Genomic DNA, 25,383 nt, shown 5'->3' with positions numbered 1-25,383 from the left:
CTGGAGAAAAATCACTGGGCTGTAAACCATAGTCATGTTTAAAAAGGGGATAGAGTGGCTCAAGTGATAGAATAACTGCCTAGTAAGCCTGAGGCCCTGAGTTCAAACCCCACTGATACAAAAAAAAAAAAAGTATCTGCTGACCTTCTTCCACTTGTGGGTAACTATTTCCTTACTTTTAGTGGTCACCAATACTGGAGAGCATCTAATTGCCTGATTTTGGTTCTTTTCATTTATAAGAAATGGGATCTGCCTTACATTTCACTGGGCTATTTCCTCACTATCAAAGATATAGACCTTTTTTACATATATGCTGTATCATTCTTAGTTAAATATATTTTGGGTATTTTCCTATTTTTAAATTAAAAAATCAATTAAAACAATTTTTTTTGAGATGGTGGCTGTTGTGTTGCCAAGACTGACCTCAAACTCCTGGGCTCAAGCAGTCCTTTTGCTCAGTCTCCTAAGTAGTTGAAGTCACAGGCCTATGCCACAACACCAGGCTTTATGTGTTTATTTTTATTTTTTACACTAATCTTGTATTATAACATACTGTGGATAATTTTCTTCTTAGTTTGCTGTTTTTCTTTTAACTTTCTTCATTTTTATGTATTTGAATGTTTCAGTCTCTTCAGTTATGGCTCCCTGTTCTTTTTTGTGTCAAGAGAAAATTGGCCTGGGAATGTAGCTCAGTGGTAAAGCATGTTCTCAGCATGTGTGAGGCCCTGAGTTTGCCTAAGACTTCTAAAATTGTTTTAGTTATATCTTTCACATTTAAATCTACATGAAATTGATTATCGTCTATGGAAATAGGTGTGAAATAATGCAGTTTTCCAATTAGAGAACAATTTCTCCCTTCCCCACGTATTAACGTGTTATTTATAGCTTCTGCTTCACTCTACATTCTTTGCTCTGCCATTAATCAATACATGTAAATGCCAGCCCTTTGAAGACATTTTCCTCCCTTGACTTGCTTATTTCTCTGCTCGTATCATCCTGTTCAGAATATTGTAGTTAGAAAATCCTTCATGTATTTTAGATAAGCTGCCACTTTATTCTTCAATACTTTATTGTTATTCCTATGAGATTTAGAGAAGTAGTTTTTTCTTCTAAAATGTTTGGGAGCTGTGCGTTGGTGGCTCACACCTGTAATCACAAGAGAATCAAAGTATGATGCCAGTCCCAGCAAATAGTTCTGTGAGACCCGCATTTCTAAAATAACAGAGCAAAATGGACTGGAGATGTTGCTCAAGAGGTAGAATGCCTGCTATGCAAACATAAGCAAGCCTTGAGTTCAACATCTTCCCCCTGCCAAAAAAAGAACGTCTGTTTGGGAATTTATTAAATTTTATGAAGATGTAGTTTTGGGGCTAGGAATGTAACTCAGTGGAATAGCACGTGCTTAGTATGTGTGAGGTCTTGGTTTCAATCCCTAGTGCTACACATACACACACACACACACACACACACACACACACACAAAAGATATCATTTGGGAGAGGAGATGTCATGGTGACATTGAGTTCTAAGAATGGTTCCATCTTTCTATTTATTTTATTCTCCTTTAACATTACCCAATAATATTTTTTTCCATTAGAATTGTTAGGTATCTCTCTTTAGTCTTAGTAATTATATGTGGTCTGTAGCAAGGCAGGTGCCAGCTTCCAAATGTCTTCTTGTGTAGTTACATAAAATGGGATAATTTCCTCAAGCAGTAAGTTGTGACATGTATGAAATACCATTTACCAGGAAGCTCATTAAGACTCAGTGTTCAGAGTGCTTCCTGGGGGCTGGTCAAGTTGCACCCTCTGCCTAGCATGTAAAATGATCCAATCAGAAGGAAGACAGGAGCTTAGTACATATCAGATTGGTTGCATAAACAGTTTAGGGGGCCTGCCCACCTTGGGCTGGAGGGTTGGCTCAAGTGGCAGAATACTTGCCTAGCAGTTGCAAAAACCTGAGTTCAGACCCCAGTACCAGCTGGTGGAGTGGCACCTGCCTACCAAGTGTGAGGCCCTCAGTTCAAATCGCAGTACCATCAAAAAAAGGAAAAGAAAAACTTTAGGTACAATGAACCACTATTGTACAACTCTTTTTTGAGGTGCTAGAAATGAAACAATGGAACCCAGGGTCTTACACATGCTAGGCAAGCATTCTGCCACTGAGCTACACCCCCCAGTCCTTACAGCCGCATATCCTTTTTAGTTTTTGCTTAGATGATGCTAGTTCTTCCTCAGCCATTTTTAGCACTTAAGTTGATGAGGTCTCTCTGAAACTATGACTTCACACATATCAGGGAGGGACAAACTTTGTGAGCTGGTACTGCTAAAGATAAGAAAACTCAGGACTACTAATGTTAACTTTCTTCTGAGCACCGGGTAGTAGGACGTTGAGCCAATGCTACAAATCCATTGTACAACAAGGAATTAGGGCTGTGACCTGCACAGGTCATTTTATTCCCTGGACGCACTCACAAGACGAGTGTGGATATTCTGCTGTTACTTTAACAAATAGTTCGACTTTCATCAGAACTGCTGTTTGGGAACTTTTTCTCTGTCCCCTGCATTTGGATGTCAGTAGGTTAATGATCTATTTTGGAGGTCAGCATTTAGAGGAATTAAGTGGCTGGGGAATTCCTGTGCTCACTTGGGCTTTTGTGCACCTCTTGGGACCTGGAAGTGAGAGACATAGGAGATCAGTCTATAGTAGCCAGTTGGGATTAGAGAAAGGAAATTTATGTTCTGTGGAGGACAGCACTGCTGAATTAGTACAGTACTTTAGTGTGTGTGTGTGCATTAAAACCTCATGTATGTCATGGAGTACTCTGTGATAATGGTACATAATAAGGCAAGAAATGAAATTTTTTTCTCACAAGGAATTGCTGGGTTTTTTTTGGCAGTGCAGGGATTTGAACTCCTGGCCTCACACTTGCTATGTAGATGCTCACCTGCTTGAGCCAGTCCACCAGCCCTTTTTTGTGTTGAATATTTTTGAGATAGGATCTTGAGAACTATTTGCCTGGGCTGACTTCGAACCACAGTCCTCCTAACCTCTGCCTCCTGAGTACTTAGGATTTACAGGTGTGAGCCACCAGCACCCAGTAGGAATTGCTGGTTTTAAATTTGTAATGTTTGTGCTCGCTTTGGCAGCACATACACTAAAATTGGAACAATACAGAGAAGATTAGCATGGCCCTGTACAGGGTGACATGCAAATTTGTGAAGCATTCCATGTAAAGAAATAAAATAAAATGGAAAAACTTATCTAATCTACATAGAATTTCTCCAAGATACTGTGTATCCTGTCATTGGAGAATAATAGGACTTGAAGTGATTGTAGTAAAAATGTAGAAATTCCATGTATTCATGGTGGTATTAAATTTATGAGCAAGTGGATATGAACAAGTTCAGAGTTCTGATAACCACATTATAGAATAAATGTTTTGAGGTCACAGAATCATGAGCACTCCATAGGGAACTGAGTGAATATCTCCAGTGCTATCAGTCTTGCCATCCTCCTTTACACATACATATGTGGAATGTTTCAGGACTCAGTGGCCTTTGAGGATGTGGCTGTGAACTTCACTCAGGAGGAGTGGGCTTTGCTAGATCCTTTCCAGAAGAAACTATACAGAGATGTGATGCAGGAGACCTTCACTAACTTGGCTTCCATAGGTAAGAATAAAATTGTTCCCATACTTAGTCAATTAGAGAACCAATATTTCTTATTCATCAGTGAAGTTCCAAGATTTAGAATATGGAAAGGGAATGTTTTGGTAAGTAAACATGGCAAAGTATCAGCTCATCCTGGACCTAGAATCTAAAATTTTTTTCTATAATTTCTAATAATTTTTCATTATCATATTATTGTACTGGGGTACATTGTGACATTTAAAAAAGTTCTTACAGTGTATCATAGTTGAATTCACCCCCTCCATCATTCTATAATTTCTAGTAATTTATAATGATTTGTCTGGATCTGTATTTTAGGGGAAAACTGGGAAGACCAGAACATTGAAGATCGGTACAAAACCCAGGGGAGAAATGTAAGGTGAGTTGTATGCCTCACAAAAGAAATTAATGTCCTATGAGAGAATCTTAGTGTGTTAAAAAAAATACAGTAAACAGCTGAAGGTGTGGCTTAAGCAGTAGAGTACCTTCCTCATAAGCTCAAGGTCCTGAGTTCAAACCCTAATACCTCAAAAAAAAAAAAAAAGACAAAAAGAAGCCACATCATGAATATCACTGTTTCAGTAGTAGCTATGGTTCAACACTCTTACAGAGCATTCATTACATATGTGCTTCCTGAAAAAGTAAAAGTGTAATTCTAACTGCTAAAGATTGTGAAATTTTTAATAATCATTAATAATTATAAAACTGTTTATAAAACAGCCATAATAATGTGATTCTCATTTTTTTCAGAGGTCATATGGGAGAAAAACTCTGTGAAAGAAAAGATGGTCAGTGTCAGGAAACCTTCATCCAGGTTCCAGATCTCAAATGGAACAAGAAAACTCTTCCTAGAGTAAAACCTTACGAATGCAATGTGTGTGGGAGAGTCTACATGTGTCACTCATCTCTTAAAAGGCACATGAAGGCTCATACTGAACCGTATGCATGCCACAAATATGGAGAGAAGTCTTATGAATGTAAGGAATGTGGGAAAACATTCAACTTTAGAAGTTCATTTCGAATACATGAGAGGACTCACACCGGAGAAAAGCCCTATAAATGTAAGCAATGTGGGAAAGCTTTCAGTTGGCCTAGTTCTTTTCAAATACATGAAAGAACTCATACTGGAGAGAAGCCCTATGAATGTAAGGAGTGTGGCAAAGCCTTCATTTATCACACAACCTTTCGAGGACACATGAGAATGCACACAGGAGAGAAACCGTATAAATGTAAAGAATGTGGGAAAACTTTCAGTCATCCCAGTTCATTTCGAAACCATGAAAGAACTCACTCTGGAGAGAAGCCCTATGAATGTAAGCAATGTGGAAAAGCTTTTAGATATTACCAAACTTTTCAAATACATGAAAGGACTCACACAGGAGAAAAGCCCTATCAGTGTAAGCAGTGTGGGAAAGCCCTCAGTTGTCCCACATCCTTTCGAAGTCATGAAAGGATTCACACTGGAGAAAAACCCTATAAATGTAGAAAATGTGGCAAAGCCTTCAGCTTTCCCAGTTCCTTTCGAAAACATGAAAGAATTCATACTGGAGAGAAACCTTATGATTGCAAGGAGTGTGGAAAGGCCTTCATTTCTCTTCCAAGCTATCGGAGACACATGATAATGCACACTGGAAATGGGCCTTATAAATGTAAGGAATGTGGGAAAGCTTTTGATTGTCCCAGTTCATTTCAAATTCATGAGAGGACACACACTGGTGAGAAGCCCTACGAATGTAAGCAGTGTGGGAAAGCCTTCAGTTGCTCCAGTTCCTTCCGAATGCATGAAAGGACTCACACAGGAGAAAAACCCCATGAATGTAAACAATGTGGGAAGGCCTTCAGTTGTTCGAGTTCTGTTCGAATACATGAAAGAACTCACACTGGAGAGAAGCCCTATGAGTGTAAGCAGTGTGGGAAGGCCTTCAGTTGTTCCAGTTCCTTTCGAATGCATGAACGAATTCACACTGGAGAGAAGCCCTATGAATGTAAACAGTGTGGGAAAGCCTTCAGTTTTTCCAGTTCATTTCGAATGCATGAAAGGACTCACACCGGAGAGAAGCCCTATGAATGTAAACAGTGTGGGAAAGCCTTCAGTTGTTCCAGTTCCTTCCGAATGCATGAAAGGACTCACACTGGAGAGAAACCCTACGAATGTAAGCAATGTGGCAAGGCCTTTAGTTGTTCTAGTTCCATTCGAATACATGAAAGGACACATACTGGGGAAAAACCCTATGAATGTAAGCAATGTGGCAAGGCCTTCAGTTGTTCCAGTTCTGTTCGAATGCATGAAAGGACTCACACTGGAGAGAAGCCCTATGAATGTCAGCAATGTCATAAAGCCTTCAGTTGCTCCCGTTCCTTCCGGATTCATGAAAGAACTCACACTGGAGAAAAACCCTATGAATGTCAACAATGTGGTAAAGCCTTCAAGTGTTCCCGTTCCTTTTGGGTACATGGAAGAACTCATAATGGACAGTAACCCTTCTAATGCAAACAACATGGTAAAGCTTTCAGTTGTCCCATTGCCCTTTGAGGATATGGACTTACTGGGAGAAGCCCTGTGAATATAACATGCGGAAAAATGTTTAGTTCTCCTTTTGTGAAAACCAGAAAAAGTTCATACTAGATAGAAACCCTCTGATCATAAGCAATATGGTCACTCTCGTGACACTGAAGCAACTTCAGTGGTCACACAACTTTTTGAGGATACGTAAGAATACACAAAAGAAAAATTCTGTACATGTAAAGAAAGTTGTCCCAGTTTATTTGGAAACAAACTTACTGGGTAGAGCAACTTACTGAAAGCAAGCATTGTGGGAAAGCCTTTCATTGCCTTCATCTTCACAAAACATGTGAGAGGTACATTGATAAAAACCCTATAAAAGTGAAAAGTAGTAGGAAGTTTTCAATTTTGTCAAATACTCATGATATTTACTCCCTCTCATGTGAAACTTCAAACTCATGTGAAGACTGCCACTGCAGAGAGATCCTGCACATGTAGATAATGTGGGGAAGCCTCATGAAAACGAATCCACATTTATTGTTCCAGAAAATTTGCATTATGAAAGACATGTTATAAAACTTATAAACATACTGTGTTTATCAGTTACTCATTTGTAAAATGAGTGGACTATGGATTTCTATTTATTATGTTTGCAGATGAGCAGTGACGTGAGATGATTCTGTAAGCCCTTGCTAAGAAGTAGTATATAATTTTAATAGGTAGTGTTTTTATTAAATCAGTTTCTACAATTTTCTTTTCTTTTTTGAAGTCTGTTGTATTCATGGGTAAAGCAAAGTGTATAATATGAAAGTTCTTAGTACTTTTATACGTTTTCTAAATTGTTAAGGAGCCTTTGAAAAATGACAATTTGGTAATTGTTGAGATTTTTCTTCCTGGCCTTGTGTAGCGGGTACTGGGTCTTCCTTACTCAATACATACTTTCAGTCATTCAGACTGAAAGAAGCTTCTTTAGTGGCAGGGAGCAGAGGAGCATTATTTGTTTCTGAGCTAGTAATTTGTTGTCCTAAAGTTGTGAGTGTGCCAAGTTTATCTTATGGAATATTCTCATTTGAATTATTATTATTTTGATGTCTGTCCCTTGTTAGCATTCTTTCTGACTGGGATTTGGATAATAGACTTTGCATTAAGAAGAGAGACCTATCAGCCAGAGACTGGTGGCTCACAGCTGTAATCCTAGGTACATGGATGGCTGAGATTGGGAGGATTGTAGTTCAAGACTAGCCTGGACAAATAGTTCTCAAGAACCCATCTCAAAAATAACCAGAGCAAAATGGACTGGAGTTGTGGCTCAAACCACAGAAGAGAGCATAATATAATCTATAGTTGGAAATGGTTTTCTGGGATTCTGTTAGGCTAGCATGGATAACATTATTACCTATGTCTTCTAAAATCCAGCCCTTATGGTTCTTGTCAGAATTCACTAATAGTTGGCTTACGTGTGATATATCAGGCAGAAGCGAAGGAGGGTGTTTGTTAGCCTTTATAGCCACCTTTTGTGGAGATAGATGGCTGCATAGGGGCTTCAGGGACACCGCGTCTACCTCATTTTCCTGATGCTTTTCCTGCCAACCAACAGTACAGTCATAGGGCTGGGGATGTAGTGCAGTGACAGAGTTCTTGCCTAGTATGAGAGAGGCCCTGGGTTTGATTCCCCATTACTGCAGAAGAAAAAAAAAGGTAATCAGTCATGCACTATATAACATTTTGGTCATTTTTTTCTTCCCCCATTTTTAATTATTTGGCAGTGCTGGGGTTTGAAATCAGGGCCTCATGCTTCCTAGGCAGGCACCCTACCACTTGTGCCACACCTGCAACCCATACATTTTGGTTTCTTTTTTTTTTTTTTTTTCATTTTTCTTTTATTATTCATATGTGCATACAAGGCTTGGTTTATTTCTCCCCCCTGCCCCCACCCCCTCCCTTACCACCCACTCCACCCCCTCCCGCTCCCCCCCTCAATACCCAGCAGAAACTATTTTGCCCTTATCTCTAATTTTGTTGTAGAGAGAGTGTAAGCAATAATAGGAAAGAACAAGGGGTTTTGCTGGTTGAGATAAGGATAGCTATACAGGGCATTGACTCACATTGATTTCCTGTGTGTGGGTGTTACCTTCTAGGTTAATTCTTTTTGATCTAACCTTTTCTCTAGTTCCTGGTCCCCTTTTCCTATTGGCCTCAGTTGCTTTAGGGTATCTGCTTTAGTTTCTCTGCATTAAGGGCAACAAATGCTAGCTAGTTTTTTAGGTGTCTTACCTATCCTCACCCCTCCCTTGTGTGCTCTCGCTTAACAGTCTGCATATATGATAGTGGTCTCATAAAATTATAATGGACCTTTTGCTTACTGATGTCATAGCCATCATGATGTAGTGCAATGTGTTCATGGTGATGCTGGTATGGACAAATCTGTGCTGCCAGTAAAAAAAAAAGTAAAAAAAAGTAAAAAAGCTTGTATGTAAAAATGGCCCAGTAAGCTAAGGTTAATTTATTGTTGAAGAAAGAAAATGATTTTTTTTGTAAATGTAGTATAGTGTACAATGTTTGTAAAGTCTGCAGTAGCGTGTAGATACGTCCTAGGCCTTCATCTACATCAGTCCTCACGACGCACCCAAAGCAACTGCAAGTTCCATCCAGGTGAGTGCCCTGTAGAAACATACCATTTTTGGAAGTCTTTCTGCAATATTTTTATCTTTTTTCTGCTCACATGTTTAGATACACATACCCCATTGTGCTATAATTGCCTACAGAATTTGGGACAGTGACATGATGTATGAGTTTAGTGCTTAGAAGCAATATGCTATGCCACATGGTCTCGGTGTACAGTAGGCTGTGCCGTCTAGGTTTGTGTGAGCACATTCTACGATGCCTGCATGAAGACAGAAATGCGTAATGATGCATTTCTCAGAACATACCCCGACATTAAGCAGCACACAGCTGTGTTCTCAGAGCCATCGCTGGCTGCTTTACTGCCATGTTTCCAAAGATGTAGCGTTCCACAGAACCTCCACAAAGCCCGCTCCATCATCTGTTGCAGTTTGGGTTTCCTGCAAACTCTAATGTGTCCGTCAGACAATGAATTCAGAATGTTCCCTGATGTACTGACTCACCCTGTCTCCAGATTAAATTCATCTAAGGTCTCACTTTATGTGGTAAATACCTTGTTTTAATACCCCCAGCAACTATGTGTTTGATTCTACTGTGACAGCTCCAGTGGTGCAGTTGTAAAGGACTACAGGGGCGTTTTTTCCTCTCCTGCATTGTTCAGGGAATGCACTGACCCAGTTGGCTGTGTAAGAAGGAGCCCTTTCCTCAAATCAAGCAGACTCTGGGTGTTTCCTGTTACTGTTTTAACGTAGTCTCTCAGTATATTTTGGATTAGGTTTCATTGTATGTGACCTAAGAACTGTCTGCATGTTTTTGTCAAAATCTGTAGATGTTTCCTGGAAATGTTTTGTTTTCAAATAATTTGTATACTATCAATTTGGTATACTATCAAATATTGTTTCTCAGTTCCTGAAGGATATATTAAAATACTCCATTGCAATTATGGATTTTCAGATTGTAAATTTTTTTTTCCTGCATCACTGGGGTTTGAACTCAGGGCCTCACATTTGTTAAGCAGGTGCACTATCATTTGAGCCATGCCCCAACTGTTCTGTTTGTTTGCTTCAGTTAGTATTCAGGTTGGGTGCTGTGTTTTTGCCTGGGGCTGGCTTCAGACCATGTCTTACTTAAGTCCTCCTGCATAGATGGGATGACAGGCATGGGCCACTACAGCCAGCTTATTTGTTGAGATGGGATCTTGTAAACTTTTTGCTTAAACTGACCTCCAACCTCAATCCTCCTGATCTCTGCCTTCTAAGTAACTGGGATTACAGGAATAATAAACCACAGGAAAGCTTCACCCCTGTCTCTCCTGGTCCCCCCACACTTACTTCCTACCTCAGATTTCACTGCTTTTCTTTTTTGGCAGTACTGGCATTGAACTCAGAGTCTTGTGCTCTGCTGCTCTGCTACAACTCTCAGTCATGCTCCCAGCCCTTTTGTTTTGCTTTGGTTTATTTTTCAGGTCTTGTGCTTTTTGTCTGGAGCGAGCCTTAGACCCCTAATCCTCCACTTCTACCTCCCAAGTAGCTGTAACCACAGGCATGCATTACATGCCCAGTTTGTTTCTGAGATAGGGTGTCCCTAACATTTTAGGTCTCAAACCACGATTCTCCTATTGCTGCCTTCTAAGTGTGTGGCCTCCTCAGATTAACTGTAAAATGTATTTTATCCACAGAGCTTCAAAGAAGATATTTCCAAAAAGATTTTTAAAAAAATTTCAGAAAAAAAGATGTCTATCCTTATATTTCATTTGTTAGTAATTCTCATTTTTCTTTTCTTTTCCCCCAGAATGTACATATATGGTAAGGTTCTGGGGTCTGTTCTTTGTTTTCAAGTGGAATTTCAAGGCTTAACCTTGAGAATGTTAGAGAGGAATGAGCTAGAGAAAATCTCTTTCATGTTGTCTGCAGAAAAATGAAGACATTTCCATAAACCAAGCATGATAGTTTAATTGCCAAAGGAAAAAAATTCACATTATTTCCTTTTCTGTGCAGGACAGAGTGTTTGTGACAGTGAGTAACTGCTCTTTCCTGTCTTCTGGTCTGAGACTCGAAGTAAATCATACAGAATAGGGCGTGGTAACAGCTAGAAGAGTTGATTGTGTACTAAATGGTTTATCATGGAAAAATAATGAGATGACATCTTAATTGTCGGAGAGACATAGGTACTTGTGCTTTTAGTTTGCACTATAAAATATAAGCAACTTAAGCCATGCACTGCTTCTCACTCCTATAATCCTAGCTACTCAGGAGGCTGAGATCAGGAGGATGGAGGTTCAAGGCCAGCCTGGACAAATAGTCTGTGAGACCCCATCTCCAAAATAACCAGAGCAGCCCAAATTGGAGGAGTAGGATATAAGCACTCTGCTCATGTCTTGTGCTCAGGAACGCGGGATGGAGCGTCACCCAGCAGCCTGTGCTTCTGGTGGTATCAATGTGTGGATTCGTTCTTGTAGCTGTTAACTGCAAGTGTATCTTGAGTTAGGGGATTTGGGGGGACCATTTAACTTAACTACTGCTAGTTTTGAAATGTCTTTTAAGACTAGCATTGCACAGATGCAGCCATAATGGAAGGCTAGGCGGTGGGGTCACTTATATATCCTATGAAAACTACTTGAATATTTATATGAATTGTTACTCACTTTTCCAACATGTTACTAGAGTGCCTCTCAGCTGCTGAGCAAGCATCTAGAGCTTCTATGACAGAATGGGCTAAAGCTTAGTGTTGTGACCTGTCTGGAAATCAAAAGTAGCTTTTATTTTTATCATTTTTACATTTACTTACGTGTGTATACATTAGTATACATTATTTAGGCCTCCTCCCCCCAACTCCCACTTCCAGCCAGAACCTGTTCCACCCTCTTGTTCTCCAATTCAAAAATATCTTGAAGTAATAAAAAATAACAACCCCCCAACAAATAACCAGAGCAAAATGGACTGGAGGTATGGCTCAAGCAGTAGAGCTCCTGCTTTGCAAGTGGGAAGCTGAGTTTAAACCCCAGTCCCACCAATATATATATAGTATAAAAATCCTGAGATTGGGTGATTTTCCTGGGTTCTTCAAACACTGGGTATTTTCTGCCTTTAAAGTAAGTTAGTGGCTGTGTCTGGATTTCTGAGGCCTGAGGCCAACACTAAGGCTGAGCACCTATGAGGTCGTGGAAGGCCCGGTTGGTTCTTCCTGAAGAGTCCCCCTGCAGGTGTGTCAGGTTGCCCACACCCACCCCTGAGATTTGTGTATTGGATTTGCATGGTTTAACTTACTAAAAATACTACATATGAATATAAATAATGCGATTTTGCAGTCAGTAGACACATCACAAAGGGAACACTGGCGTGATGACAATCAGACTAAGACTTGGAAGGCTTCATACCACACGTCCCACTGGAAGTGATTTTCAAAGGTTGGTTAGTTCCATCTTTGACCAGATGGAGCCAGTGTTGTGAACTACAAGATAAAATACTTGCTCATCTTCAGTTTATAATCGGTGTATGCATCCTTTGCCAATATTTTTTTCCATATTTTTATGCATGTGATGCCATCCTATACATGATACTACAGTGCATACTTAGACTCTTCAAGGGATGGTACTTTGTTTTTGTATTTATGAGACAATATTCAGAGCACTTTTAATTTTACAAAAGAAATTGAATTGGTAATAAGGAGTTTCCATATAGTCCTTTGCCTTTTTTTTTCCAGTACCAAGTTTTGAACTCAGGCCCTGGCACTTGCTAGTGAGGCACTTTATCAAACTTGAGCCACACCCTCAATTCAGTTTCCTTAGTTTTTTTTTTTTAATTTTTAGTGGGATTAGGTTTCGAACTCTAGGCTTTGCTCTTGCAAAGCAGACACTACTGCCAGTTCATTTTGCTCTGGTTATTTTGAGATGGGGATCTCTCAAACTATTTGCTTGGGCTGACTTTAAACCTTAATCCTCCAGATTTTAGCTGTCCAAGTAGCTAGTATCACAGGTGTGAATCACCTGCACCTGGCCTTTGCCCAATTTGTAACAACTTGCTTGTGTGTAGTGCATTTGTGAATCAATAGATTGCACTGGATGTTGGTATGAATGAAGCAGTACATTATCAACTGAAGTCCATACTTTGCATATTGTGTTGTATGGTTTTGTAGGGTTTTTTTTAGTTTTGTAGTTAGACAAATGCATGTCATACCATGCTATCTTACAGAATGAATTTACTGCCCTAAAAATTTCCCGTGTTCCATCTGTTCATTGTGCCACTGTCCAGTGTGCCCCCATCCAAGACAACTTGTCTGGCAACCACTGATCTATTTACTATGTGTAGTTTTGTCTTTTCTAGAATGTTGTGTATGTGGAATTGTGCTGTAAATAAGTCATGTTGCTAGCCATTTTGCTGTAGATATTTTTCAAATAGAGTCTTCCTTTTTTGCCTGGGCCTGGCCTAGACTCCTCCTATTTATGCCTCTTGCAAAGCTGGAGGGACATATGTGTGCCACCATGCTCAGGTTGATTGGTTGAGATAGGGGTCTTGCTAACTTTTGCCTGGGCTGGTCTTGCACTGTGGTCCTCCTGATCTCTCCCACATGGGTAGCTGGGATTATAGGCATGAGCCACTACACCTGGCTTACACCTGATTTCCTTCTATTGCTGAATAATATTCTATTATGTAGATAGCCACAGCTTATTGATTTAGCTACTGAAAGGCATGCCTTGGTTGCTTCTAGTTTTTGAAAATTCTAAGTAAATCTGCTATTAATCTTCCTATGAAGATTATTAAGTCTTCCTAGGAAGACTTGTATGTGAACCTGGGCTTTCAATTCATGTGGGAAAATAGCTGTGTGATTGCTGAACAGTGCAGTAAAACCATGTTTATCTTTGTATGAGTGTTCAAGTCTGTCTTCCAAAGTGGTTATTTTCCACTGACACTAACAATGAAAGTCCTGTGCTGTACATTTAGCTGCCATACTAGGTGTTTGCCACACTAGGACAAATAGTTCACAAGACCCGATCTCCAAAATAACCAGAGCAAAATCGACTGGCGTTGTGGCTTAAGTGGTGGAATACATGCTTTGCAAACAAAAAGCACTGAGTTCAAACTCCAGTCCCCTCCAAAGAGCAAAATTTAAAGATACTGAAGAGGGGCTGGAGGTAAAACTAAAGTGGTTGTGTCAGTACTGCCACAAAGATATTGAAGGTTAACTATCACAGAGTTATAGGACAGTGCCAAATGCTGGTGCTTTTTTTTTGTGGTACTGGGGGCTTGAACTCAGGGCCTACACCTTGAGCCACTCTACTAGACCCAAGAGGGTCTCAAAGACTATCTGCTCAGCTGGCTTTGAACTGAGATCCTCCTGATCTCTGCCTCCTGAGTAGATAGGATTACAGGCATGATCCACTGCGCCCAGCTCAAATGTTGGTGCTTTTAAAGGAATAATGGAATGGAAAGAGTTCTATTAAATTTGATATAAAACCCCTACATTTTAATTATGTATTATATAATTGGAACACATGTATACACAGTCACCCCTCACAAATAATGGGGATACCATATGCGAAATGCATTCTTAGGTGACCCTGACATTGTACAAACATAATAGAGTGACTTATACAAACCTAGTTTATCTACCACACATCTATGTTATATGTTACAGCCACAGTCAGATACGAAGTCTGCTGATAACTACAACATCTTTCTGTGTCATATGACTGTAGGTTACTAAGCTATAGCAATCAGCATGGACCCAGAAAGGAGATGAATAAATAAACCTGCTGAAGACAGACCCTAAAGACTCCTGTATTTGAGACACGTGAATAGCAGAGGCTGCATTGCAGAGAAGTAGAAAAACAGGCTTCCTTTCCAATGAAAATTGCAGGGACAATGTGTCTGTATGACTAAAACACTATACACTATTGTGTCATTCAATAAAACATGTTTAGAGCTAATAAATTTTCCTATTAAAGCAAACTAAGCAAAAAAACCCCAAAACAGTACAGCAAAAAGTTACACCAAACATTATTAAAATATTCATAAATTAGCGTATACTAAAATAAAAATCTCATGCATATGAAAGCATTAAAGCATAAAGAGGGAAGTGACAGTATGAGAAATTAATTGCATTGATATGACAAAATACTTTTTTTTTGGTGGTGCTGGGGTTTGAACTCAGAGCCTTGAGCTTGCTAGGCAGGTGCTCTACCACTTGGACCACTCTCCCAACTGACAAAACACTTTTAATAAGAAAGGAAAAGACAGGACTGGCAGAGTAGTTCAAGCGGTAAGAATGCCTGCCTAGCAAGTGTGAGGCAGGCCCTGAGTTCAAACCCCAGTGCTTCAAAACAAAACAGGAAAAGATACAGAGTCCAGAAGAAAAGTAGGCAAGAGACTTGAACAGGCAATTATGAAATATCTAAGTGTTCAAAAGTCATTAAAAAATCCTTATCTTAGGAATTAGAGAGGTAAACATTAAGTAAACAGTTAAACAGTACTGATGGAGACATGAACACCGAAACAGTCATGAGCAGAAGATGGAGTTTAAGTTGTCATTATCCATTTGGGGAACCTGGCTGTTGTAGAGGCAAGACACTTACCTACCACAGGCGTGGACTTACAAACTAGTGCAGTGTGCCGTGATAACAATGGAGGGTACAGCAGTTTGGTCCAAAGAGTTGAATCCCAGAGCATGGGGTAAGAGGTACATTCAAAAAAACAAGAAAGTGGGGCACATTCTAAAATCCAGCCTCCTCTAGGTCTTCTATGTCTAGTGCAACAAATAATACCAAACACCGCCTAAGTTTCACATAGTGTCACACTCATGTGTTTCTCATGTGGACATGTTTTGAAAAGGAAATACTGTGAAATTAGGATAAAATAAAACTGGACAAAGGCACCTAAAAAACTGAATTACATACCTCAGGTGTGTAGATAAAACTTGTCACAAGTTTAACCTTTTCTCCCCAAATCAATCTAAATGTCAACACACATTATTTTAATTAAAGACATTAAAGCACAATTCTAAAACTCACCTGAGAGTCTGTGTGTGTGTGTGTGTGCATTTGTGAAATTAGCCTGGAAACTACCAAATTGTAAGAGTCGGAGTAGCCCTCATTACCTGCCACTAATGTACATTATAAGGCTATGAGTTTGACATAATAAACATCAAGGAATCACAGTACACACAATATTCATAGATGAGTGTATGTGTATGAGACATTTGTATTGTTAACCTTGTGAAAAATAGTATTAATTGTAAATAGACTAAATAACGCTCCAAAAAAGCATATCCCGTGCCTGAGGGCATAGCACAGTGCTAAGAGTGCATGCCCAGCATTTGCAAGGCCCTGGGCTCAATTCTCACCACCTATAGAACCTACAGGAGGTGCCTGACTCTCCCTCCACCTGTGGACAAGCTAAATAAACAGCAGCTCCCTTTCAAGTCACTCTCAAAGTCATCGATGACTTGGCCGCTGAGGAACCATCCACATTAAATGAGCACGATCCTGTCCTGGCAATGTGCCTAAGGAAGACTCCCAAAGCCAGCACCACTCTGAAGTGAGAAGGACTTTCGGGAACATGAATGTGTCACCCTGCATTCAAAGTGCTCTGTGGGTGGATAGTTTACCTAGCCCTGGGAGAGGACAGCGCTGTGCAAACACAGGTCTCTCCAGATCACAGAACAAAGTGGTCAGTTACATGGTCATGCATACATCCTTCCACATGCCTCTTTCCCTTGGATCAGGGCAGATAAGGGCTTAAAACCCAATTTGCCAGTGCAAGAGATTTCCAGCATAGTTTGCTAACTGTTGAGCAGTATCTAGTCAGCTGCAGGGAGTTGATAGGGCCAAAACCAAAACCACCACAACAAACACCAACAACCCTCTGCCTCCAATCCAAAAGACTTCCGCACTTCCCACTACCTCCCCCAGCTCACCCGACCAACAACTCCAGGTCTACCAGTTCTTCCTGGAAGGAATTTGTCCTTGTCCTGGGTGTCTCAACTATAACACAGTTTAAGAGGCACAGATTGCAGAAAAACAAATGGTTTTAAATGTGTACACCAGCATTTGTATGGGCAGAGAGGGTTTAAGAAGCACAGATCCCTGTGTACTCCAGAGGTATGTGGCTACTTGACAGTGTGTGTTCTTTTTTTTTTTTTATGCATACCCATGGTGGTTGCGGTGGAATTCACAATAGTCATGTTATAGGATCAGCTTAGGTGTGCATCAGTGACTCAAGGGATAAAGAAAATGTGGAATGTATACACAATGGAGTTTTCCCCAGCCATAGGAAGAATGAACAGAACTAGAGATGACTGTGTTAAGTGAAATAAGTCAATCTTGGAAAGACAAGTATACATTTTCTATCATGTGGATCTAAAGGGGGAGGACATGAACACAAAAGAGGGACTATAAGGAATATGATAGTGAAAATGGGGTGGGAAAAGGATAAAGAGAAATAGAGGGACTGAACATGTTCAAAACATATGCATATATAGATGTGTCATAATGAAACCCCTTCTTTTATACAGTTAATATATCCTGGGTTTTAACAAATTTGCCTTGGGGATGTAACGTGCCAAATAGCAGACCACCTGCAGTCTGAGCGCAGCTGTCAGAACAGCTATTATTAGAGAGTTGGGCCAGGTACAATAGACCCATCCCTATAATCACAGCCACTTGAAATGCTGAGCTCAGACATCAGGTGGATTGAGGATCAAGACCAGTCCCGGCATATCCCCTGCAAACCCTACCTCAAAAAACCCACAGAAGTGGAGTGTAGTGACTCAAGGAGTACAGTACCTGATTTGCAAGAATGAAGTCCTGAGTTCAAACACTGCAACCACCTATAAATGAAGACATAGGACACCCTGCATTTGAGAGGACCTGGATATAGCAATAAGGGAGGATGGTACACTGCTGGTGAGAATAAATTTTAATACAACCATTTTTTAAAAAAATAACTGGAAGTTTACTCAAAAAATGAAACCATGAACTGCCAGATGATCCCAAAATCATAATTCTAGGTATGATTCAAAACAATGGATATCAGATATTCAAGAAAGCTGTGGTCTGATTTCCAAGGAAACAATACTGACTGCAGCTAAGATATGAAAACATGTAAAGTGTTTTTTACATGAGTGTATAGCATGAGATTCCTCCCAGCTTCTCGGAGACTTGTCAAAGCCACACCTCAGACTTCTTCACTGGAGGAGTTCCGGGAGCTGCTATTCATTAGAAATGGCAAGGGACCAGACACAAGGCAACTGTGGGCACCTGGAGACAGTCAATCTGTAAATTCTGTAGCTCTGAACCAGTAGAGACTCCAGAGTCATTCTGATGTGGAGCCTGTGCAGGGGGAGACAGAGGAGAAGCAAAAAAATAAATAAATTTTAAACACGGGGTCAAGTGATTTTTCTCTGCCTTCTACACAGGTGAAACATTCAAAAACAAAAATGTTAATCATCCTTTTGAAAATTCTTGTCTGCACACCTAAAAAACTAGCTAGCATTTGTTGCCCTTAACACAGAGAAACTAAAGCAGATACCTTAAAGCAACTGAGGCCAATAGGAAAAGGGGACCAGGAACTAGAGAAAAGGTTAGATCAAAAAGAATTAACCTAGAAGGTAACACCCACACACAGGAAATCAATGTGAGTCAATGCCCTGTATAGCTATCCTTATCTCAACCAGCAAAACCCCTTGTTCCTTCCTATTATTGCTTATACTCTCTCTACAACAAAATTAGAGATAAGGGCAAAATAGTTTCTGCTGGGTATTGAGGGGGGGAGCGGGAGGGGGTGGAGTGGGTGGTAAGGGAGGGGGTGGGGGTAGGGGGGAGAAATGAACCAAGCCTTGTATGCACATATGAATAATAAAAGAAAAATGAAAAAAAAAAAAAGAAAATTCTTGTCTGCAGTATTTAGAGGAAAAATGATGAAATTCTACAGCAGCTATACCATGAGGCAAATACTATAATGCTGTTGGAAGGGGAAGTTGGTTTAGGGGACTGCGGACTGGAAGGAGGAATTTTAGGAATTTATTGGCACACTGAATATGAGCTGGATAGGTGGTGGGGGTTCTGGGTGGATTTAACAGACAGCTTTCCACATATTTGGGAAGCTGGGGATAAAACAGGTGGGTCCATCAGGAGGAAGGCAGCTTGGGGAGTGCGTGGGCCACAGTTCCTACCATTGCCACACACCCACACACCTCTACAACATCTGGGGTGAGGGAGCAGTGGGGATAGGCAGCAGGAGGTGGCAAGAACTCTACCACTTGAGTTAGCCCCCCTGCCCTCCACGTGGACATAAAGTGATTTTCCAGGTGTGCCCTATCTGTGGCATACTGATATGATTCCAAGGCATTCCTGGAAATGTTCCCATGAAGACATAGCTCATTTGTTGGCTGATATTCATCATTGTCTATAAACAAAAACTTACCTGGGTAAAACACACCTTCTGAGGTACAAAGTCATATCCTTAAAGATCACTGACACACAAAACACATGCATAGTATACAGAGCAGGAAGCATGAAACAGCACAGTTTATATTTTTCAATTCATTACAAGTCCCCATGATTCTGATCTCCAAACATTTTTCCATGACTTTGTCAACAGGGTCTTTCCCTCTACTTTCACGTATTTGTCCATAGACACTGAGATGAAGAAATGAATTATTGATAAGAGCAACAGCAGATCAGGAGCAACCCTCTGGATGGTGAGTCCTGCCACAATCCTGGCATTTGTATTTGTCTTAAATCTGTACTCATAAAACAGTAAATATTAGGGGACTGACCCTACTTTTCCTTTTAAATGTCTGCTCATCACATTGACCTTGGCTCCTATCAGGATAATTAAGTATTAGAAGAAGCCAGTCACTGAAGCAAGACCTGTATTCTTGCTATAGTGAAGGCAGACATCAGGAGGATTGCAATTCAAAGTCAGGGGGACAAATAGTAAGATCCTGTCTCGAAAATAACTAACCCGAGGAGAAATTATAGAGTACCAGTGTGGGACCCCTATGGGATCTGTTCCTGGGCTTGATTCTCTGAATTACTCACAGTAGAGACTCCAACAGAATCGGCCTTCCTTTACTACCACTGCCAAACTTGCACAAATGCAGAATGTCAGATCATACATTATTTTCACGTTACTCTACTCAGAAGGAATCTGCATGTTGCTGCTGCTCTTACATACCTGTCCAAAGTACCCCATGTACAAATCAGCTGCATGCTCTTCCAGAAATTATCCAAGACTTACTGGACAGTCTTTTCATGAGGATTGAGGTTTATACTCAAAAGGATATAAAACTATTTCACAAGTTCATTGACAGCTGTGGCCTCATTCTCCCATAGTCCAAGGGAGAAGCAATCTTAAAATAGGAAATATCAATTCTTATAGCAGTGTAGGCTTTCAATGCTAGAGAAATTTCATGTCACTCAACACTATTGTCATCTAGTTGCAGCAGAGAAAATCTACGTGCCCCCTAAAAAGCTGTATGAGCTTCTGAAGGCTGTCATTTAATAGCACACATTGATTTTTCTCATCATTTCAGAACATCAAGGTTTGGACAGAATGGTTTCTCCTGAGATCTCTCCATGGCTTCTCGGTTGTTATCTTGTTGTCTCTGTTCTCATGCTTTTCTGTAACTGTTGATGTTCTTTATCTTTCCTGTTATAGGGAAAGATGATGTTTTCCAGCTCCATTCATTTACTTGCAAGTGAGTCTGTAAGAGTCCCAATATTTGAATGTGGGTCCTGGCCCCACCCTAGTCCTTTTGAAGTTCTGCCTGTGGAGACCCTTCTGCATCCACGCTCATCCACACAGATCACAGGCCATGGATGGTAATGTGGTGAACCTCGTATTGGTTTCAGGAAAGTAGGATATCAAATGGACACCACATTGATCTGTGTGGAGCTCTGCAAAAGAAAGCTCAGGAGACCTGAGCGCTCTGCATTGTAGTCCCAAATGGACTTGGGCATGCTGGGGAAACCAGGAGACAGTTTCATGACTTCTCAATGGAATCATGTAGAATGGGTTTAATGTGGCAATTTTGGGACAATGTGAATAAAATGTTTGCAAAGAGTATGTTAGAGATTCATTGATCTGTCTTTCAGTATGATTCTGGGGAATCATGGAGGCACTCTAGTTCCAAGATGTAACACAATTTCAAACTTTCAAAGAAAGGTGTGTAACAAGTATTTGATTGTTTGTATAAACTCCAAGGATGGAATAGGGTACTCCTGGCCACATGGTGTGCTGGGATCTCTTTGAAAAAATATTTTGGCGGTGCTGGGTTTGAACTCATGGCCTCATGCTTGCTTAGCAGTTTCTTTACTGTTTGGGCCTCTCTGCCAACCCTTTTGTGTTCTAGGTACTCTTTTTTTATTTTGGGGTTGGAATTCTGGCCCTACTCCTTGAGCCTCTCCACAGCCCTTTTATTCTGTGATGGGTTATTTTGAGATAAGGTCTCATGAACTATTTGCATGGACTGGCTATGAAAGGTGAACCTTCTGTTCTGTTCCCTGATTATGTATCTTCACAGCCATGAGGCACTGGGCTCAGGTCTGTGTTAGGTACTTTTGAGATAGGGTCTTCCCATGTGCCTGGGCTGGCTTCAAAATGCAATCTTCATGGTATCTGCTTCATGAGTAGCTCAGATTACAGATTGGGGCTACCAGCACCTAGTTTCTTCACTTTTCATTTTCCTATTTGGAGCCAAGGTCAATTGTTAGGAGCAGACATTTCAAAGGAACAGTAGTGTCTGTCCTGTAATGTTCACTGTTTCCTGAGTACAGCTTTCTTGAGCAAGGTATTTGAAAGAGAATGAACAGGTAACCCTGCTGTACATCCTATATTTATGACTCACAACCCAGTGTGGTGTTCCTATTCTTTTATTGTCCTAATCAATAAATCTTTTCTTCATCTTAGTGACTGTGAAGTACCTGAATATAGAAAGAAAAGTGTGATGACAAAGTCACAGAATGAATGATGGCAGGACAGAATCATGGAGAATTCTGAGGAAGAAGATATCCTGTGTTGTCTCGACATTTCTGCTCTATACATTATGCATGGTGAATTAGGAACTAGTCACCTTTGAGCCTGTGACTCTGAGTGAAGGTAGGAGTGTTTTGAGTGGGTCAGTTTGTAGCTGTTTCTTGTATATCAATATAAATCCAATACTTTCTATAGATGTCTCCATCATTCGGTCTTGGAATGTAAATTTCATTAGCACCTCAGGTCATCATACTGGTTTGACAGCTTTCTGTCCTGCCAACATCAGACAACATAACTCAGGACTTTAATATGCACGAATTGATAAATATACAATGCTTAATATCCTGCAAAAAAAAGATTTGTGTTCAGTGTCTTTGTTGGGACATTTCCAGGTATGCCAAGCTATCATACTAGTTTCTCACCAATATAGCACAACTGAAAATCACTGGATGTCCATGGTTCAAGTGGTATATACTTACCTAGTCAGTATGAGGTCAAGTTCAAACCAAAGTACCATCCAAAGACATCAAAAACTGTGTAGAATTGAGTGTGAGTGACAAAACAAGGTCAGGACTTGGACAAAAGCTGATATGGACCAGGGGCATGTCAGCACCACAATCAGGAAGCTGAAGTAGGAGAACTGCCAGTTTCAGGTAAATGAGCTACATGGTGTGTTTTGTGATACTCTGGGATACATAGCAAGATCCTGTATCAAAAACCAAAGTAAAATGGCAATGGTGGATCAGGCCTAAAATCCTAACTACTCAGGAGGTAGAGTTCAGGACATTCACGGTTGGAAGGTATTCCAGGCAAATAGTTCACAAAACACATTTTGGAAATACCCAACACAATACAGGGTGGAGGTGTCGTTAAGAGGTAGAGTTTATGCCTAGCAATCACGGAGCACTTGAGTTCACCAAAGTACCACCAAAATAAAATAAATAAGTAAATAAATAAGAGGCAAATAAGAAAATGTGGGAAAAGTTCTAGAGCCTAGCCTCACTCTAGGTCTTATATATCCTGCACATCAAATGGTATTAGCACAAGCTAAGTTTCTAATAGTATCACATTCATGTGTTCTTGTACATGTGGTTCTTGGACCCACCCTAGTACTTTTTAATTGCTGCCTGTGGAGACCTTCTGCACCCACTCTCATTCGAACACAGGCACAGGTCGTGGTTGGTGATGTGGTGCACCTGCTATTCACCCAAGGAGACTGGGAAATCAAACAGTCCCATGCTGATCTGTAGGGAGCCCTACAGCAGAGTGTCCATCAGTCGGCCAGGAGGCATCAGCACCCTGCTTGGTTGTGACCAAAGCGTCACACAGCTATGCTCCAGAAACCAGTCACCAGTGTCATGACTTCTCAGTATACACGTATAAAATGTTTTCAAATATTAGTGCATTAGCAACTAGCTGATCAGTCACTTCCTATGACTTTGGGGAATCATGTAGGCACCCTCTTTCCAAGAGGGTTACAGTATCTAAAGTTTGAAAGAAAGCGGGAGATAACACAAATTTTATTTTTGTATAGACTCTAAAAGTGGAAAGTGGCATGACTGGCTACCTGTTGTGTACAGGGATTCCATCAAAACTTTTTTTTCATGGATTTTGGGGTGTGGAAAAAGGGCCTCTTGCTTGCTCAACAAGTGCTCTACCACTTGACCCCTCTACCACCCTTTTTGGGGTTAGGTATTTTCAAGATAGGGGCTTACTATTTGCCCTAGCTGGCTTGGAACTGTGATTCTTCTGATCTCTGCTTCCTGAGTAGCTAGGATTATAGGTGTGAGCACCAGTGCCCTGCTACTTCAAGTACCTAATTACCTTCATAGAGTCAAGGTCAAGTGTTATAAGAAAGCATTTCAAAGAACAAACAATATCAGTACTTTAATGATTATGAGGGTTTTTTTTCCAGAGCTGGGGCTTGATCTCAGATCCTCCATCTTTAGCTACTCCACCAGATCTTATTATTGTGATTGATTTTTCAAGACAGTATCTTGCAAACTACTTGTCTGGGATAGTTTTGAACCAGGAATCTCCAGATCTCTGCCTCCTGAGAGGCAAGATTTCAGGTGTGAGCCAGCAGGGACTCACTAGTGTTTACTGTTTTAAGAGTACAGTTTTAAGACAAGTATTAGAAAGAGATATTACCGGAGATAATTACCAGAGGCATATGACCTGGATCCAGAACCCATAGTGGTGTTCCTATTCTCCTATTGCCCTATTGCCATAATCAGTAATTCATTCCTTCATCTAAGTGATTGAAGGGAAAGACTTGAATATAAAGAGAAAGAGCCTGATGATCAAGTCAGGGAATAAAGGTTTGGAGACCAAAATCATGGGATCTTCTCATGAACTGAATAAGATATCCTCTGCTGTCTCCCGCTTCCTGCTCTATACATTATGCCTGGTGTTTTAGGAGTTGGTGACCATTAATGATATGTCTTTGAACTTCACCCAGTTTGTGTTTTTAGAGGGTAACTTTGTGGAATGTTTCTTAAATACTAATAGAAATCCTATATTTTGCATAAATGCCCCCCATCCTTGGCCCTTGAAATGGAGTTTTCAGGAGCCCCCCAGGCTGTATTACTGGTTTGACAGCTTTCTGTCCTGCCAACCTCAGAAAACACACACCTAAAGACAGAAATGTGCAACCAACAGACATATCTACAATAACAAATAACCTTCATTGAAAAATCCAGGGATGTATAGTTTTGTGTGAACATTTCCTGGCATCACATGGACTATTAGTATGTCACCGATAGCTCAACTTAAGAAGAACTGCAGTCTGAGCAGAGGGCAGAGTGCCCTGCTCAATGAAAGAGAACTTGGCTAGCAAGTATGAGCTCGAGTTCAAAGTTTTGGCATCAAAACTGTAGAACTGAGTGTGACTGACCAAACAAATCAACGCTTTGACCAAATTTGATATGCAGACAAGGACCTGTCAGCACCATACTCAGGGAAAGGAGGAGGGGGATCACTAGTTTCAGGTACCTGAGATCCCTGTTTTTTTGTGATACCCTGAGCTACAAAGAAAATCCTGTATCAAAAACCAAAGGAGTATGTCAATGGTGGGTTAGGATTAATATCTTAGCTACTGAGGAGGCAGAGTGGAGGACGATCATAGTTGGAGGGAAATCCAGGCAAACAGTTCAGAAAACCCCATCTTGGAAATTCCCAACTGAAAGCAGGGCTGCAGGTGTGGCTCAAGAGGTAGAGTACCTGCCTCGGAAGCATGAGTCCATGAGGTCAAACCCAGAAAATACAAAATGAAATAAATAAAGAAATAAGAGGTAAATAAGAAAGTGCAGACATGTCCTGGAGCTTAAATATCCACTAAAACAAGTAGTATTGGCGCCACCTATGTACCACAAAATGTCACATGCATATTTCTTTTACATGTGCACATGTTTAGAAAAGGAAAAATTGTGAATTCAGGATAAAACTGCAGAAAAGAATATATAAAATGGGGTTACATACCACAGGGGTGTAGATGAAATTCATCACAAGTTTAAGTTTTCCACCAAAATCAATCTGTCAACACATATAATTTTTAATCAACAACCTATAAGCATGTGTGTGTGTGTGTGTGTGTGTGTGTGTGTGTATGAAA

The 25,383-nt window shown here is 40.5% G+C and overlaps 1 protein-coding gene, 1 long non-coding RNA gene and 1 other non-coding gene across 3 annotated transcripts in view; all 3 read left to right on the top strand.

Annotated features, from left to right (window-relative positions):
* LOC141416743 (uncharacterized) overlaps nucleotides 1-22,072 on the top strand; it is a 124,190-nt gene extending 102,118 nt beyond the window's left edge. Inside the window, exons 2-3 of the long non-coding RNA XR_012441336.1 lie at nucleotides 19,392-19,491; nucleotides 21,705-22,072. This is a non-coding gene — a long non-coding RNA (uncharacterized lncRNA). The remainder of the gene's footprint in view (nucleotides 1-19,391; nucleotides 19,492-21,704) is intronic.
* LOC141417021 (U6 spliceosomal RNA) lies at nucleotides 3,134-3,238 on the top strand. Its single transcript, XR_012441655.1, has one exon. It is a non-coding gene; the product is annotated as a U6 spliceosomal RNA (small nuclear RNA).
* Nucleotides 3,247-7,315, top strand: LOC109698364 (uncharacterized). The gene is made up of 3 exons (XM_020182510.2): nucleotides 3,247-3,674; nucleotides 3,990-4,050; nucleotides 4,422-7,315. The coding sequence occupies exons 1-3, from the start codon at nucleotides 3,539-3,541 to the stop codon at nucleotides 6,148-6,150; spliced, it is 1,926 nt and encodes a 641-aa protein (XP_020038099.2). The 5' UTR covers nucleotides 3,247-3,538; the 3' UTR covers nucleotides 6,151-7,315.
* Nucleotides 22,073-25,383: the final 3,311 nt, after the last annotated feature.

Source organism: Castor canadensis, chromosome 14, assembly GCF_047511655.1.
Source record: "Castor canadensis chromosome 14, mCasCan1.hap1v2, whole genome shotgun sequence".
In the NCBI taxonomy this organism is placed as follows: Eukaryota; Metazoa; Chordata; class Mammalia; order Rodentia; family Castoridae; genus Castor; species Castor canadensis.
This window is presented reverse-complemented; position numbering and strand designations above follow the sequence as displayed.

Coding starts and splice junctions, on each gene's coding strand:
- LOC109698364 (XM_020182510.2), top strand. CDS start 3,539: ATGTTTCAGGACTCAGTGGCCTTTGAGGATGTGGCTGTGAACTTCACT. Junction 3,675..3,989: donor CACTAACTTGGCTTCCATAG/GTAAGAATAAAA, acceptor TCTGTATTTTAG/GGGAAAACTGGGAAGACCAG. Junction 4,051..4,421: donor ACCCAGGGGAGAAATGTAAG/GTGAGTTGTATG, acceptor CATTTTTTTCAG/AGGTCATATGGGAGAAAAAC.